General features: G+C 37.6%; 1 protein-coding gene across 1 annotated transcript; it reads right to left on the bottom strand.

Moving 5' to 3' along the window:
• Positions 1 to 3,584: 3,584 nt before the first annotated feature.
• LOC140857293 (uncharacterized) lies at positions 3,585 to 14,002 on the bottom strand. The gene is made up of 11 exons (XM_073256072.1): positions 13,715 to 14,002; positions 12,223 to 12,569; positions 7,671 to 7,744; positions 6,221 to 6,523; positions 5,398 to 5,589; positions 5,070 to 5,314; positions 4,787 to 4,990; positions 4,592 to 4,684; positions 4,330 to 4,431; positions 3,877 to 4,236; positions 3,585 to 3,775 (listed from the first exon to the last, which is right to left on the bottom strand). Exons 1-11 carry the CDS (start codon positions 14,000 to 14,002, stop codon positions 3,698 to 3,700), a joined length of 2,286 nt encoding a protein of 761 aa, XP_073112173.1. The 3' UTR covers positions 3,585 to 3,697.
• Between the last annotated feature and the right edge of the window lie 2,725 nt (positions 14,003 to 16,727).

Below are 16,727 nucleotides of genomic sequence, written 5' to 3' on the forward strand. Positions count from 1 at the left end.
CTTTGAAACTAATTGTTTTCATTCCCATCCCAACCCTTATCTGGAGACATTCCACTGTCATAAATTATATCTGATCTTCCAAAGCTATCTAATTTTTCTATCCCTGAAGTTGAAATCGTCAGAATAATTACACATCAAATTCCCTAAAAAATGCTCCATTTTCTTCTAAACGCCTATATACATGGACACAACAAAACATCACAAGATGCAAAACACCAAAGAGCACAGATTTATTCCGAAAAAGAAAGAGGGGAAAAGGGAAAACAGGAGACGAACGATTCACTTCAAAAATTTAAGATGATGGATGCTTCAAATTATGAAGAAAAGAGAGGAAACGGGGTGGTCTATGGACAAGTGTGAGATGGTAGAAGAGAGGGATTTCCACCACTATCTCGTCAATTTGATTGAAAGCTTAAAAGCATATCTGGTGGCAAATCACAGATGATAAATATCACACTCGTGATCAAGAGCTCTCTTAAGCTGTGGAAGCACTGATCAAAACCTGAGATCTGAGTTATCAGCACATCAGAGAAAGGCTGAAAGCCCTTGGAGAAGGTTCTATATTTGGGAGGCTGTATGCTCTCCATGATTCGAAGAGAGGGTGGCGAAGGAGAAGAAAAGGAAGAGAAGGAAGTGCAGACGGGTGACAAAGACTTCGTTTGCAACAGGATTTAACAGGAACAAGTTTCACACAAAATTGGCAAGGCTTGCCGGTGTCAACAGAAATCACGTACTGGTTCCCATGTTACCATCTTCCCTTAGGGTTCAGAGTAGGTCGAATGCTCATCAGACCACTTGATGGTCCAATGCAGCGTCAGTTGTTTGATGCTAAGGTCTGCGCTTATTAGCCCAACTAACCTAAAACATGAGACTGGATTGGTTAGAATAAGTCTAGGATTAAAGATGAAACTGAAGTCATGGGGAAAGTCTTTAGCGGACACAGCATGTAATCTCAGATGAATGTCATTATCAGAATGGTGGCAGAGGGATACCACAATTGTGATCCTGTACACATTACCTGCTATCTATGACATGTATGAAGACAAATTTAAGTGTTAAGCACACAAGAATGGACCCCGCAGAAATGAATCCCCCCTAACTCCTTTATGTAACAATTGTGTTTTTTATGATTCTTATTGTAGAAGATCAGTAGAAACAGTCATGCAAAGCCCTTGTTATTATGGAGAAAGCTAGCAACGGAAACAAACATTAATTTGCTCCCAAATTCCTGACTCTCCCACAAGCCATAGGTGCTACAGCTCTCACCTGATCTGCACGTAACAAAGACTAGTTATATTTAATAGCAGAGCCTTTAGCAGCTAATTAAAATATTAAATTGTCCTCCGGTAACTAGACCGTCCTATGTTGCCTATACCACTTTCAGTCCCAACCCCAAAACCTTGCAGTCCAAGATTGGTATTCCTTTTTCTCGGAGATACTAAGTTGTAGACATCCATCCAAATTACATTCAATTAAATATAGCAAAATATAACCCACTGGCATGCTTATTATTTAACGCAAAATCTGCAATTCTGTGTGATCTAAATATGAATACTATGCTTGCTATTGCTCATGAATGATGTCTAAACAGTTCGAAACAAAACCCTGAACAAAGATACAAGAATAATCCTGTTTGTCAAGACATTTGTGCCTCACTTGGACTGATGCAATGTAATTGGTACAGCTGCATGGTGATATAAAAAACATAGTTGGCCATTATGAATGGAGACCCATGCAGTGCCTCCGCATGGTCATACAAATGGCACCAGTGACATGGATTATCATTACGACCGCACATCAATATACCAAACAACATGATGCACACTAATGAGAGAAGTGGATTCAGAAAAAAGCAAGAAAATGCGAAGAAACAAAAAACAGAGAGGAGGATTTGTCTTACATTTAAGATATTACACAGCTTGTCCTTTGCTGGTACGGTCTTTTGGTTTTCTAACTTTGCCACCTTCCATCTGCAATGAAATGATTTAGTTAACTCAAATTGCATCCAAAAGCAACAAACACAATTCGGATTCCTCTGAATTTCTTTTTCTTCAATTAGATGATAACTTTAGAATGCCATACTTTATTGCAAAAGAAATTCTGCTTTCCAATAAAGACACCCATCAAAACCAAAGAAGCGAACCCAACCCCTCACCCAAACAAAAAAAAAAAAAAAAAAGCCATCGAAATGAGGAGAATTGTCATTATTTTATATATCCAATAATTCCATCTCAAGATGATGAAAGACACCATATTACGAAAAAGAGTTGCCTGCCACTGTTCAATATACTATGCAATAAACCTATGACAAAATCAACATTCTAGGCCACAGTCCGCAATACGAGACGTCCAACCAACTACAGAAGCCGTATAGTCCCAAGTAATACATGAATGAAATGTGGTGCAACTAACGTTAAATCATAACAGAAAGTGCATCTTTGCAGTAAAAACCTGGGGATATCTAGGATGGCGGAACCAGCTGGGAGATAATTCTCACCATTTAAAAGATACCTTAAAATCCGATGGTATTATGCAGTGTGGTCTGCATGGTAAAAACCTGGGCAAATGTAGGCTGGCAGGCGCAAACCAGCAGTTAAGTTTTTGCCATTATAAGAAAATGATGAAGAATTCATGGTGCTTTGCAGCTTGGACATCCTAGCAAACAAGTAGACATACCTAGTAATTTCCCTGGGGAAACTAAGACAGAAGATCAGACATCAATGCAGCACAGACGCCTTACCATTCAGGTCAGAAGATTTGAAGCCCCTTATATTAATTATCAAAATAATATGCACATGCACACAAGCAACCAAGAATGTACATGCAAGAACCTTAAGCCTAATATTTTCAAACAACAACGCCAGTAATGAAATTTTGTATTGCTCTTGAATGGCAGTTCATGCATGGACATGAATCCAAGGTGCTCTTTGATGGAAGATAACAAGAACAAAGACTGTTCTTATCAGGACACTACAGGAAAAATGGTCATTAACGACGCTATTAATGGTCATTAACGACGCTTTAAAGCGTCGCTATTTCGCTTTACGACGCTTCGAAAAGCGTCGGCAAAGCGTCGCCTATGTAAGAGTGGAGACGAATAGCGCCGACGCTTTTTAAAAGCATCGTTATTTTTTAACGACGCTTTAAAGCGTCGTAAAAATTAACATTAACGACGCTTTAAAGCGTCGTTAAACTTGTCTTAACGACGCTTATAAGCGTCGTTAAATATATTTTTAACAATGCTTTAAAGCGTCGCAAAAAGCAATTTTAACGGTGCTTTTTAGCGTCGTTAATGACTCCGCGTCATAAACTCTCCCAAGACGCTTTTGGAAGCGTCGGCTTTTTGTCTTTAACGACGCTTATAAGCGTCGTTAAAATAATTTTAACGACGCTTATAAGCGTCGTTAAAGGTTTTAAGAGAAAAAAAAAATACAGGTATTATCTACAAAAAAAAAAGAATACATATATTCCTGTACGAAATTATATCAATTATTCGAACATAAACCTGTACAATCACCACATTCACATTCACACCTTTACAATCATCACCACCATTCACATCAAAAGCAAACTTAAATAGAAAATTTAACCAAACCAAAAGATAATATTTTATATAAATAAAAATAAAGTACTAATCGTCCATTACAATCAAGAGTAATATAAATAAATATAAAAATATAATAAAAATAAAATAATATCAATCTGCAGGCGGATGGTCGTCGTTGTCTCCACGTGACGTGCCGCTATCTCGACGGGTGCCTGATGTGCCAGGAGCCTACAAGAAACATATCAAAAGCATGATTTGCATATCTATAAATAAAAATATATAAATCATTAAATTAATACAAAAATATATATTTAATATTATGTGTTTACCTGAGATGAACCATACATCTCTAATAAAGATGTAAGGCGATCAATCTGTCCCCTCATGGCCTGCATCTCGGCACGGCTCTGTCGCATCTCCTCCATCTCAGCGGCACGACTCTGTCTAATCTCCTGTATCTCCACCTCGAGTCTGCGAACGCGTGAATCCTGAGCATCTGCTGCAGCATGCTGCGTATATCTACTAACCTCAGATAACTGAGTGGGGGTGACTCCTACTCCATAACCCCTCACTCGGCCGTAGCGCTCTGGTCCCATCAACTCTGTGAACACCTCGGCCTCGATACGGCTCTGCTGCGTAGATGCTGCGGACTCGTCGTCACGCTCCGCAATGAGAGATGTAGCCCTCTCCTGTATTTTTTTTGAAAACAAGAGTTATACATTAATAGCTAACAAAATTAAATTTAAATCATTGCAAAAAATATAATATTAATAATGCCGTACATATAAATCTCTCGACTCATCTCGAACAAAAGTACCATCCTGATGAGTATGAGTCATCCGGTAAAACTCCACTTGTCCGGGTTCCCTCCCATGCTCATCCTCCTACACAAATAATTTCAATTTTAAGCAAACAGTTATAATAATTTAAAAAAATATATGAGTATCATGATACAGACATGGTCCACGATACATAATGATATTAGTTATATAAATATTTCAACATAAAAATTAAAAGTTAATTATGAAAGTTTAAGGAACATACAAACTCCTGTCGGAGTCGTGCATAACTCTTCGACCCCGATGTATGAGGAACAGACTGAGCTGCTCGTGCAGCTCTACCAATAGCAGAATAAGTCTGTAAAATAAAGTAAAGAACTTGTTATATATATAATATATAATAAAAATAAATATTTTTATAAAATATTTAGGAAAAAAAGATAATAAATAGATAATATACCTGTGTCCTCTCGGAGAACCAATAATGAACCAACTCCATCCACTGATGAGGGGGTACATCAGGAGGACAATTCCTAGCAACCTCCTCCTCTGTCATACCCTGTCTCATATAGTCCTTCTTCAATTGTGATCTATATTCTTTCCATTTGCGGTTGAGAGACTTCATTACAAAATCATGAGTGGATGGAGGGAGAACAAACTTGCTCTATAAAAAAAAAAGTTAAATGAAATAAATTATATAAATGATTAACAATTAATATACAGTATGAACATCAATTCATTACCTCTATAACTCGGAGGAGCTCAACTTTGTACGTTGGAAGCATGTCATTCCATTTTGCATAGCCCAACGGACATAGCTGAGGCCTCCGAGCAACAGTCCCCAAAAATGAAGTCAATAAGCAGGCAGCTTTCTTAATTGGCTGACCTAGCTGATTGCACTCCACAACAATCCTCTCGCCCTCACGCATCTGCCACACATCTCGTACTACTGTGGGTCCGCGTCTGGAGCGTACTCTCCCGGATCCGTCTGCAAAAAATACATAAAAGTAACTATATCATAAATATACATAAAATGAAATTAAAAAAAATTACATGAAAGACAATATATACCCTGCACGTGTATCTCATCATCTGGCTGATGAACAGGAGGATCGTGCTGTGCTGATGATGAAGGACAGGGCTCAGAATGCTGTGCAGCTGAACTGGCCTCAGGCTGCTGTGCTGAAGAAGACGTACCGGCCTCTGTCTGTGAAAACTGGAACTGCACACCAGCATATCGTCCCCTGCGACGCATGATGTCACCTAGCATTTATATAAATAAAAGGTAGAATCAGTTAATATATGGAGTAAAATAACACAATAATTAATGCAAAATATATACATCATAAATAATTATTATCGGTAACAATCAAGCAGTAGTGTTTTCTTCGAATTCTGTTCTAACCAACGTCGTCGTAGCATTTAAATCATCAGCTGGCACAAAATTGTAGGGCATACATTGTGTATAAGTGTCATCGTCATCATCCTCCACTTGGTACCCAGATTTGATATCTACCTAAATTTGATACCCAGATTCTTACTAACGTCGGCACATACTTTCTTATCCTTTTGGAGAAATATTATTTTATTTTAACAGCAGATATATTTCTTAAATTTTAGGTAGGCTGTAGTGTTTGGTGAAGAACATGTGCCATTCTTGGTCTCCAGTTGGTTTGGGTCTAGTCATACAAGCTCGAATTTGATATATATTTGATACCATAAGCTTTATTCTACTCAATGAGATTGTCAGCTTAATCCAATCCACCTCCAGCTCTACTAGTCATCATGTCACAGTTCAATCAACATAGCATGATGTTATATGAACTAATTTATTATATCTAGTTCTAAATCAAATGACAACTTTCCACATTATTTTTTTCTTGTAGAATCATACCCGACAACAAAATCCAATCCTGCATTCTTGTTTCATATAATAAAATAAGTGATTCCGAATAATCATCTACAAGCATTTCAATCATTTGGTAGCGAATACAGAAGAACCTGCGGTCGGCCGATGCATGACCAAATACATAAAACGAATCATGTCCAGGAGAATCAGCATAGATAATGCCAAAGTCATGAAGCTTAATCTTAAGAGTAGCAAAATAAAAACATAAAACGAATACTGTGGCAGAGCTGCCGTATGAAGCATAGTGGCAACAGCTAAAACATATCGTATTTTCACTGAAAAGGGTATCTGCATGACACAAAAATGAGGAATTAATAGACTCTGTTGCCAATATATAAAGAAACACCAAGACCATGGGGATTTAACATAACAACCGACTGCCCGGCACAATATAAAATCCATTATAACTAGTTGGCACACAATAGCGCATGGGCAGAAACAGTGACCAACAAAACCTAATGTGAGTGTGATATATAAGAGAACAATGGCCTCCCAAGCTGCATAAATAGAGAAATAGACCTGATAAATTAAACATGTAAATAAAGAACTGTATGCTGAGCAAGTCTCCCGAGATAAAAAGATGAACATAAATCACCGTGAAAGCCCTGAATGGGACAATTGCAAAATCAAGTAGATGGAACACATCCATGTCTCGGGAAGGCAACAGAATAGGCAACAATTATCTGAAAGTTCAGCATGTTCATGGAATGTAGACCATATCTGCTCTTCAGAGCTCACAAAAGGCATCATATCCATTTTTTTATCAATCCGCTGTCGGCTTATTGGATGAAGCCATCATTTCTTTATTTGGGTCGGCATTTGAGACGAGCCAAATCAACGAGGAGGCATGAATTCGGGGGCGGAGATGATGGAGGAGGAAGAGATCTCACCTGACCACGGGAGCGAGGGAGACAAGGGCAAAAAGGCGGCTTGGGACCGCACGGGAAGATTGGGGCGGTAGGACTGCTCTGAACCAGTGAACCGGGCACCGAATCTGGAAGCCCGTTCGATCGCCGGGAGGGGGGAGGGGAGGACGGCCGGTGCGGCGTGGACGGCACTGCGCTGTCGGCGGCGGAGGAATATGGGTGGAAAGGGGGCGCGGCAGTATATGGATTAGGGCACGGGAGATTGGGAGTATTAAACGAACCTAACGACGCTTTTTAGCATCGTTAAATAGCGTCGGTATTTTCTTTATTTAACGACGCTTTTGCTAAAAGCGTCGGCGTTGACAGTTTCAAATTTTACGACGCTTTTAAGCGTCGTTAATAAACGACGCTTTTTAAAAGCGTCGGCAGGTCAGCGCAACCTGCCGACGCTTCTAAAAAGCGTCGGCAAAAAACAGTCGGTACAACCCTATTTCTTTGTAGTGGGAGATGCTCATAGCTTGCACATAGGGTACATCCTACCGAATCATGGTGCTAAACTAAGAAAAAACATCCAACATCAACCATGTTATATGTTGACAACTTGACAAATTGAATAAGTAATGCAAAGATTTGTCTAGAATTTCTGCAACCAAGTACTCAAAAGATTACAAGTACCAACAGATTTGAAACCAGTGCAGTTGAACTTTAGTTCAAGATGCAGGTAACAAGAATATTTTAAATTTCAGAAGTCCTAGTCCATCCATTTTCCCCAAAGCATCCTCCGAATGGCACAGGGAGAAAACAGCTCCTAATTTAGAGCAATTGAATTCAGTTCAAACAGCTCCTAGTTTAGTGCAACTGACCGTAAATTAAGAAATTACTACATGACAAACAAGCTGGAAGATCCCCAGCTTATGTCTTGAAAGAGTTTGCATGCAAGATATAGAATCAACATGAATACATAGAATCAGCTAACGAGTATCTATTAGTTGCATACTGTCATATCACCTAGGTGTAGATGCCATGCAGTAGAGAACGTAGACGAGTATCTATTAGTTGCTATAGATCATTTTTGTTGTAGTGCCAGTGATTCGTCTTCCAGTTGTATTTTATATGAACCAACTTTTATCATGCACATCCTCACTAAAAAGACAAAGCAATATATAGCACGGTGCTAAATGCTGCTGCCATGCAGAACAAGGCTTCCATTGAGAACTAGATGTCTTTAAGGGATGAGTTTGACTGGTTATGTCTACAACAGATGCCTATGAGCCAACAGATTATTGCAACAAATTAGATTAGTATATTAGTTTATTTCAATTTGCATATTATTTTATGGTGATTTAATATAAATATGTAGAAGAAATACTTATAGAAAAGTATATTGGTAATAAAATTGACCATCCTCGCAAGCATGGTTTTTTAGTTTCTTCCTACATTATTGTGAGGCCTAACTTACCATGTCACATGAGATCATGCAGGACAATGAATGCTCGTTTAAACATGCAAAATAATGTTAAAATTTTAGGTGCCATTGGGTGTCAATTTCAGTTTTGTTTTTTGTTTGCAAAAAAATATGTTTCATTTTTTTATTTTATTAAAATATAAAATATCTGGTATGATTAATTATTTTTTAAAAAATATAGATGTGATGTAGCGGTAGAGATAATGGTAATGGAGAAAATAGAGATAGCAGTAGTCTTGGTGGCAAAGGCAATGATGATGTGGTGGTTGTGATGATGATGCAAGCCACGATGTGGCAAAGGCGATAATGATGTGGCACACGTGGCAAGGTGCTGATGATGTGGTGGAGATGAATTCTAATGGGTCCTTTTGAGACTGGTCTGATACATGTTTGAGTATGGATGCTTAGCCTAGGATGCAACATAATAGAGCAAACTCTATCCATCACTCATGTGAACCATGGGGCACTATATTATGGACTCTTTTGAGACATACTTTAAGTCAATCATGGTGTGTGATTATATTTGAATGTAATTGTGTCTGAGATTGGACCTCTAACCTGGCAAGAACGTGGAGGCTTATCTATAAAAGCATGTAAGGACATGTGCAGGTATATGTACATTCCTACGTTGATTTTACACTAAAGAGATTTCAATACTTATACAAAACTGATGAAACTTAATACCTTCTGGCCATCTTTTTTGCATGAGATACTAGGCCATCACAAATGTCATCCCTACAATCCTTTAGCTCCTTAAGGTTCAAAAAGGCCTTTTTAGTCCCAAAAAATATTGGCATTACTATGAAAAGAGCAGGATGAAAAAAAATGATTGAGCATCCGAAACTACAAGTGCTATTCAATGCTTTTTGATGATGAGTATTACAATCACGAGACAGTAGGATGTGAATTTATAGAAGCAGTATCTTGCACAAAAAATTAGAGACACTTAACTCGAAAGGAACCAAAATCCTTAGTGTGCCATATAGGCTTCACCCTGTAGATCATTTCTTTGTCAGTCAGACTCTCTTTACTTTTGAACCATGCAGAGCATATTCTGCCACTGGAATGGATCTTGGCTGGATGTTGGCATGCATTAACATCCCTCACTGTTTGAAAACATAATATGAACTTGTTTAGAGTGGTTACATGCATTGTAATGACCTTCTTTTTGGAAGAAGAAGAGGGAGAGTAATGGAAGAGACTCGCATTGCTCACCAAATTTTATTCAGAAATGAAGAGAAGAGTATGTAGCCTGCATAAATTACGTGATAGAAGAAAAAAAGGAAACCAAATAAGAACGTGCAGAATGAAAAGTTAAAATATCAATGTTGGATCAACATAAATCCAGAAGGCCACACTTCCACCAAGGTATGAAGGCAAAAGGGAGACTCAAAAGAATAGTATCTATTCCCAATTAGATATCAGTAGAAAGATCTTGGAGATGATCACTAGTGTAAGATCCATGTGGATGTATGTTTAATCCCACATAAATTATGCATTAAGTAGATCTTGAGTATTTATACAGAGCTAAGGAACCTTAAAAATAACTTTTGACTAGTCTTTTTAGATAAATATTTAGATTGTTACAAATAATATTAGAGTGAACCTAGCCTATGATTTCTATGGACTAGAAGACACTATAGCACAGATCTATTGGGACTAAGCGTGAGCCAATCGTGGTACTTATGATTAGATTTGAATGGATTCAAACCCTTATATTGGCTAGGACTTAAACGGTGGGGATATGTGAGGATCCATGTAAGTATATGTTTAGTCTTATATCGGTTATGCATTGGATGGATTTTAGGTACTTATATAGGACCAAATAATCAAAATAATATCTTCTGTCTAGCTTTTTTATGTGAGATCTTGAATTGTTATAACTAAGCTGCAATTTCTTCATCATGGTCTCCTACAAATAAAGAACTAAAGGCAACTCTAAAGAAAATTCAGCAGAGATGGGAGGAGTATTATAAGCTCCCTAAACATGATAGCCTCAAGATCAAGCTGACATTACATTACTATGAGAAGGCCAAAAGAGATGTCCCACAAGCAAGAAACCAATTATGTTGAGTCAGAAAAGTCAATTTTGTGAATACAAAATTAACAACCGGGTATAACTAAATACCCTGTGCGCACAGGCCGGCTACCATATTGTTTAACAATCAGGGCACAGGGAAGATCGTCATGTTTTTGAACAATACCAAGCTCACCTTTGGTTTCTTTCTCATTTCACTTCAAACCTATGATGGCCTTGTTTTGTCGTCGTCAAAAGTGGTTGCTTGCTTGGACTGTTTTATTATTAGTATTATTATTATTATTATTGATGAAGACCGTTTAATTATTTTGACTTTGCCCTATTGAATTTATGGAGTAGATTCTTGTCTTCCAGCTTTGTGCTTCTCCTGTGATAATTTAAGTGAAAGAGGAAGTGTCTTACTTCCATCACCTTTAACTCAAAAAAAAGAGAAAGCACTGGCATTATCTCATTTCTCTTCATGAATCAGAGACTTTAATCTGAAGATTCGGGAAGCATCTTTGTTCTCTGCAATACTGATCAAGCCGGTAAGTCTGGCCTCTGGCCTTCTTTTTCTTTTTCCTGTTGATATATGCTTGGCTTTAGAATCGAAGCAATTACAAGTAGTTCGTCATTTTCCTTTGAGATCGCTAGGCTTTTCACCGAAAAGCAGTCCCTACATAGGTACCTTAAGCATGCCTGGATTTCATAACCTCTTCATTCTAGCACTCTATGCCGAGTCCCAAGAGTTCGGGTTGATGATTCACTTTTTCCTTTTTTTTTTTTTTTTTTTTTGTTTGGGCGATACGCACCGTTGGGTCGCACAGTTCTCAGCGAGATGGAAGAGAGAGTTTGGAGTGCTTTGAGAGTTGATGTCGCAAAAAAGATCAATCATTCTTTTATGCGAAAGGTACAACCCAAACCCGACTCTTAATCTTTACCGGTTAAAAGAAAAAGGAGGAAAACTTCTCAACTGAACGATTGAAATATTAATGACCATCTGTGGAATCCAAGCAAAACGATGCCAAAATCGAGGGATGGTTTTATGGATCAACTGAAATAAAATTTATGGAATATTCCTATTAAATAAGGAGAAAAAAATGGACTCGTTCAAAATTGAAAATTAGATGAGAGCACAGGGTTTATTTTATGTTATCGTAATATTGACTGTTGTGTGGATACAAAAGGATCGACGGAAAGAATACTGTGAGACACAGAAAGAGAGACAGAGACAGAGACAGAGACAGAGACAGAGAAGGAGGGGGACCGCAGAGGGAAGGAGAGAGAAATGTATAACAAAATTGATGCAGCAGGCTATGGATAAATGGATTTTTTTTAAAATATTATTTTTTTAATACTTATTTTTCAATCTACTTTCTTTTTAATTTATTTTTTAAAGTATGATTGTTTGGATGAGGTGGCACGGACGTGACGAAACCGCATGTTCAAAAGACATAGATAAAAAATTAAAATTTTAATTTAATTTTAAATTTAAAACTGAACGATACGTTGAATATGCGATTTCACCCGATTTCAATTTTCAAGGTGAAATCGCATTTTCAAGATACTATATCTTTTTTTTTTTTGTTTTGGAATGATGCTAGTTTTTTTTTTCATCATTTTCAGCTGTATATCGGACCGAGGGGCTTCGCCAGGATCGAAGAGGGAGGGGAGAGGGGTCGCTGGTTGGCTGGGGCAGGGGAGGGCGTGGGGTGCAGGCAGAGCGGCTGAGAAAAGGCGGAGGGGATTGTTGGGTGGGTGGGCATTTTTGTGTTCGCATGGACGGCCGTCGGGGCCATCTACGGTGGCGAGATGGGGCCGCGGTGGGTGCGACAAGAATGGCCGCGGCGGGTGCCTGCGAGGGGAGAAGGAGGCGGCCAAGGCAATGGGGCAGAACCAACGTGGGGGCGTGGCAGACGGTGTGAAAGATGGCAGCAGGGTGGGGCTACGGGTGGCACGTCGGAGGGAGTGGGTGCGGGTCGGCCACTGGCAGAAGGTCAAACGAGGGGAGGGTGGAAGGCAGAAACGAAGAAAAAAAAGAAAAAGATAAATAATAAAATATTTTTATTTTATTAATAATAAAATATTATTATTTAATGAATAATAAAATATTATTATTGAATTAATAATAACTTATTATTACTATTATTTGATTAATAATGTTATTTTAAAATATATTTAGCACTAAAAACTAATAAATAATTTTATTAAGAAGCAATAAATATATTTATCACTAAAATAAAAAATTTATATAATAATAAAATATATATTGTTTTAAAATTTTATATAATAATAAAATAATTATTATTATTTTGAAAAAAAAAATTTTGGTATATTTTTTTGGGCTGGCACACAAAAAGGGACGATCTTGTGCCAGGGGATCACCTTTTTGGGTAGTTTTGTGTTCGCACAGAGCGACGGGGGTGCAGGTATGGGTTTCGTCGGGGTCAGAGAGATGGAGGGATGGTGGCGCAGGAGGGACATCCCCTCAAATAATAATATTTTATTATTAATCAAATAATAATAATTAATTATCAATAAAATAATAATATTTATTACTAAATAAAAATAATATTTTTATTAATTAAATGATAATATTTTTATTAATAAAATGATAATATTTAATTACTAATTAAATAATATTTTATTATTAATCAAATAATAATATTTTATTATTAATCAAATAATAAATTTTATTATTAAGAAAATAATAATATTTTATTATTAATCAAATAATAATATTTTAATAATAAAATATTATTTTTTACCTTCCCTCCCCTCCCTCTCCGATCTTGGTGAAGCCTCCACCTGCACCTCAGTTGTCCAATGCAATTTCAATTTATTTTTTTCTTGCAATATTTTTTTTAATTTATATTTATTGATTTTTAGTGATAAATATATTTTAAAATAATATTATTAATCAAATAATAATAATATATTATTAATCAAATAATAATATTTTATTATTAATCAAATAATAATATTTTATTATTAATCAAATAATATTATTTTATTATTTATAAAATAATAATAAAAATATTTTATTATTTATCTTTTTTTTCTCATTTCTTCTTTCCCTTCCTCCCTCCCTCCCCCCTCTCCTCGCCGACCTTCCTCTGTCGACAGCCGACCTGCACCCACACTCCTCCAGCGCACCACCCGTGGCCCCACCCCACCGCCGTCCTCCAAGCCATCTGCCGCAGGCCCCATACCGGTTCCGTCCCACTGCCATGGCCGCCTCTCCCCTCACGAGGCATCCGTCGCGGCCTCACCTCGCTGCTGTCCGTGTCACACCCACCATCCACCTCTGACTCCGCATGACCACCACCCCTCTCCCCTCCTCCTCGGGCTCCGATGATCATATACGCGAACACAAAAACACCCCCACGACCCCCTCCGCTCTCCTCAGACCGCTGCATCTGCACCCCACACCCCCCCACCCCTCGGGGCCGCACGCCATCGCCCTAGCCATCTGGCCACTTCCCTAGCCGACCGATGGCCCCCCTCTCCGAGCCTGACGAAGCTCCCGAGTCCAATATGAAGCCAGACATAAAAAAAGAAAATAACAGCATTTCAAAATAAAAAAAAAAAAAAAAAAAACCGTATCTTGAAGATGCGATTCCACCTTAAAAATTGAAACAACATGTTCAACATGCAGTTTCAATTTTAAATTTAAAATTAAATTTAAATATTAAATATTTTATCCATATCATTTGAAATCGTGTATTCCATATGCAGTTTTGCCACGTCCTTACCACCTCATCCAAGCAACTGTATTTTAAAAAATTAAATTGGAAAGGGGACAGATTGAAAAATAAATATTTAAAAAATAATATTAAAAAAAAATCCATGGATAAGCAGCGTGTCAGCTGGGGATGTCAGTTTAGTCCTTCCCCTCAATCAGTAACGAGGCAGTTGGTTTCTGAATGGGAAGTCAGGGATATGCTTGGTTCATTCTGTAAGTAGGTCGGACCACTGATTGTTACCTTTTAGAAATGAGCTGTAACCATATGGAAACATGTTAGCTAGCTTGTTTGGAACAAGTCAAGTCCTACATTCATCTAACTTGGTAGCAGGTGCTTCTCCCTCCCTTCATATTCATGAGATGGTTCTAACCCTGCATTTTTTTTAAGAAAATTTTCTCTTGCCTTTTTTTCGCGTGTAATAAGCTGATTTTTCAACCTTATTTCACCTTTTATGTATCTGCTTATTCGTATTAAAATTTGGGTGGTTGCGCCCCCATTTCATCACACAAAAAATAGAAGTCTTCCCAAATTCATGCAAGGATTGCAAAATCTTTTTGCGATATTTATATTGAATAACTTAAGACTATCCTTCCGCTCCCATGTGGCTAGGCCTAATATTCAACCCAATATTGCTCAGTCCAAGAATTGGTTAGGTTCAAGTAGATTCATAGCCAACCAATGTATCTAAGCATTTTCACAACAAATAATAGCATAGAGATATCGCATATTCCAAAATAGTTAAATGAATATTTTTCCTTTCTAAGAGAGAGAAAGAGAGGGAAGCCCACTCATATTTTAATGAATATGCTTCTTTCCAGAGAGAGAGAGAGAGAGAAAGAGAGAGAGAGAATGGGAGGGATGCCCACTCATATATTAATTATCTAAGCCCAAAAATTAGAATTGCAACCACCCAAGATTTGAATCTAGTAATAGAGGGGTGTAATCATAAGAACAGACCCAATAAAGATATTAGAATATGAATTTCTTATTTTAAAAATAAATTCTGTTTGTAAATTTATGCCATAATAAATTGAATTTGATCATTTGCATTACATCAAAATGTCTCATTAATCATGTGCATCAAGCATCCTTACAATCAGTCAACCACATTGTCTTAAGCACTTGCAATGCACACAATGAAAAATGTGAATGGCTGTAATAACATTAGAGAATGCATTGATATTGATATCTATAATTTGGTATAGTCAATGACTCAATGCAATTCCACTTCAGTTGGTGCACAACTCTTATTTTCTCTTCTTTATGGAAGTATAAAATTCAATATAATATAATTTTATTAGAAAATAAGTGAAAATGGAACTGATTCTTTGACACCATTTTACCCAGTAACAACTCTTCAGCATGAGTAAAAATCTGTATTATAATAGCTGGGACAACATGTGATACCCTCCTCCAAAATAAACTGGGTCTAGCCCATTTGACTAGCCCAGAAGCACAGTGCAAACCCAAACCCGAAAAAAATTATTAAGCCCAGTATGTGCACATGCTAGGGGCACTAATGAAACAAACTCCCGAAGGAGTCTTCTTTCCTCCTTCGACACCTACTCCAATTCAGATAGGAATTGGACTTCTTCTGGCTTCCATCCACCTCCAATCAGTCATCTATTTAAGGCTTGGGCTTCTATTTCAAGGCCCATTGAAGATCGCTATTGGTCAATTGTTGTTTCCAACCTTTCTTCCTCCTGAATGCTACTATACTGATTTCCTATAACACCTTAAGGGGATGTTTGCTTGGAGAGAGTGGGGGTCTGGAATCGGAATCGGAATGGATGACTCTCATTCTAACCGTCAGATTGGGAGGAGTCCCATTCCGATTTTCATTGTAGGGTGGAATGGGAATGACTCAATCTATATAGAACTCAATCCCTATTCTCCTCTATGGATTCAAATTTTCATTCCGATTTTGATTTCGATTCCGGTTATGAACCAAACGCTTCAGGAGATTTGGCCATTCCGATTTTCATTCCCATTCTGATTCTGGTTGCGAACCAAACACCCACTAAAATCTTGCCAGAGCTAAGGCAAGAGACTCTCAATCCTTGATATTTTTCTTTCCCATCACTCTAAGTTCCTAGGCTCCCATTACAACTGGCATATCACTAGATAATTGCTGAGTTTTTGTCGAGATCTTAGATGCTCAGTTTTGAGTTAGTTTTTTTCCAATTTTAGATATGAATACAAGCCTTATTTCTTCTTTTCCTGCCATTTCCACCATCTGCGCTCATCAAGATAACAAGTTTATCCGATATATATTGTTGAGGGTAATATCATTTTTATGCCGAAAACATAAAGAAGTCCCAATTAGGTTACATCGAGTTCCACCGGTCCTTACTTTTGCAGCATGCTTATCCTTGGATATACTAATCCTAGCTTCAGT

This window comes from Elaeis guineensis, chromosome 1 (assembly GCF_000442705.2).
Source record: "Elaeis guineensis isolate ETL-2024a chromosome 1, EG11, whole genome shotgun sequence".
Classification (NCBI taxonomy): Eukaryota; Viridiplantae; Streptophyta; class Magnoliopsida; order Arecales; family Arecaceae; genus Elaeis; species Elaeis guineensis.

Bases quoted from the DNA above. Each gene is read 5' to 3' on its own strand.
- LOC140857293 (XM_073256072.1), bottom strand. From the start codon at position 14,002: ATGCAGCGGTCTGAGGAGAGCGGAGGGGGTCGTGGGGGTGTTTTTGTG. The intron at 12,570-13,714 runs GTCGGCTGTCGA...ACCTTCTGCCAG, and splicing joins CTGGAGGAGTGTGGGTGCAG to TGGCCGACCCGCACCCACTC. The intron at 3,776-3,876 runs GTAAACACATAA...TGTTTCTTGTAG, and splicing joins AGATGTATGGTTCATCTCAG to GCTCCTGGCACATCAGGCAC.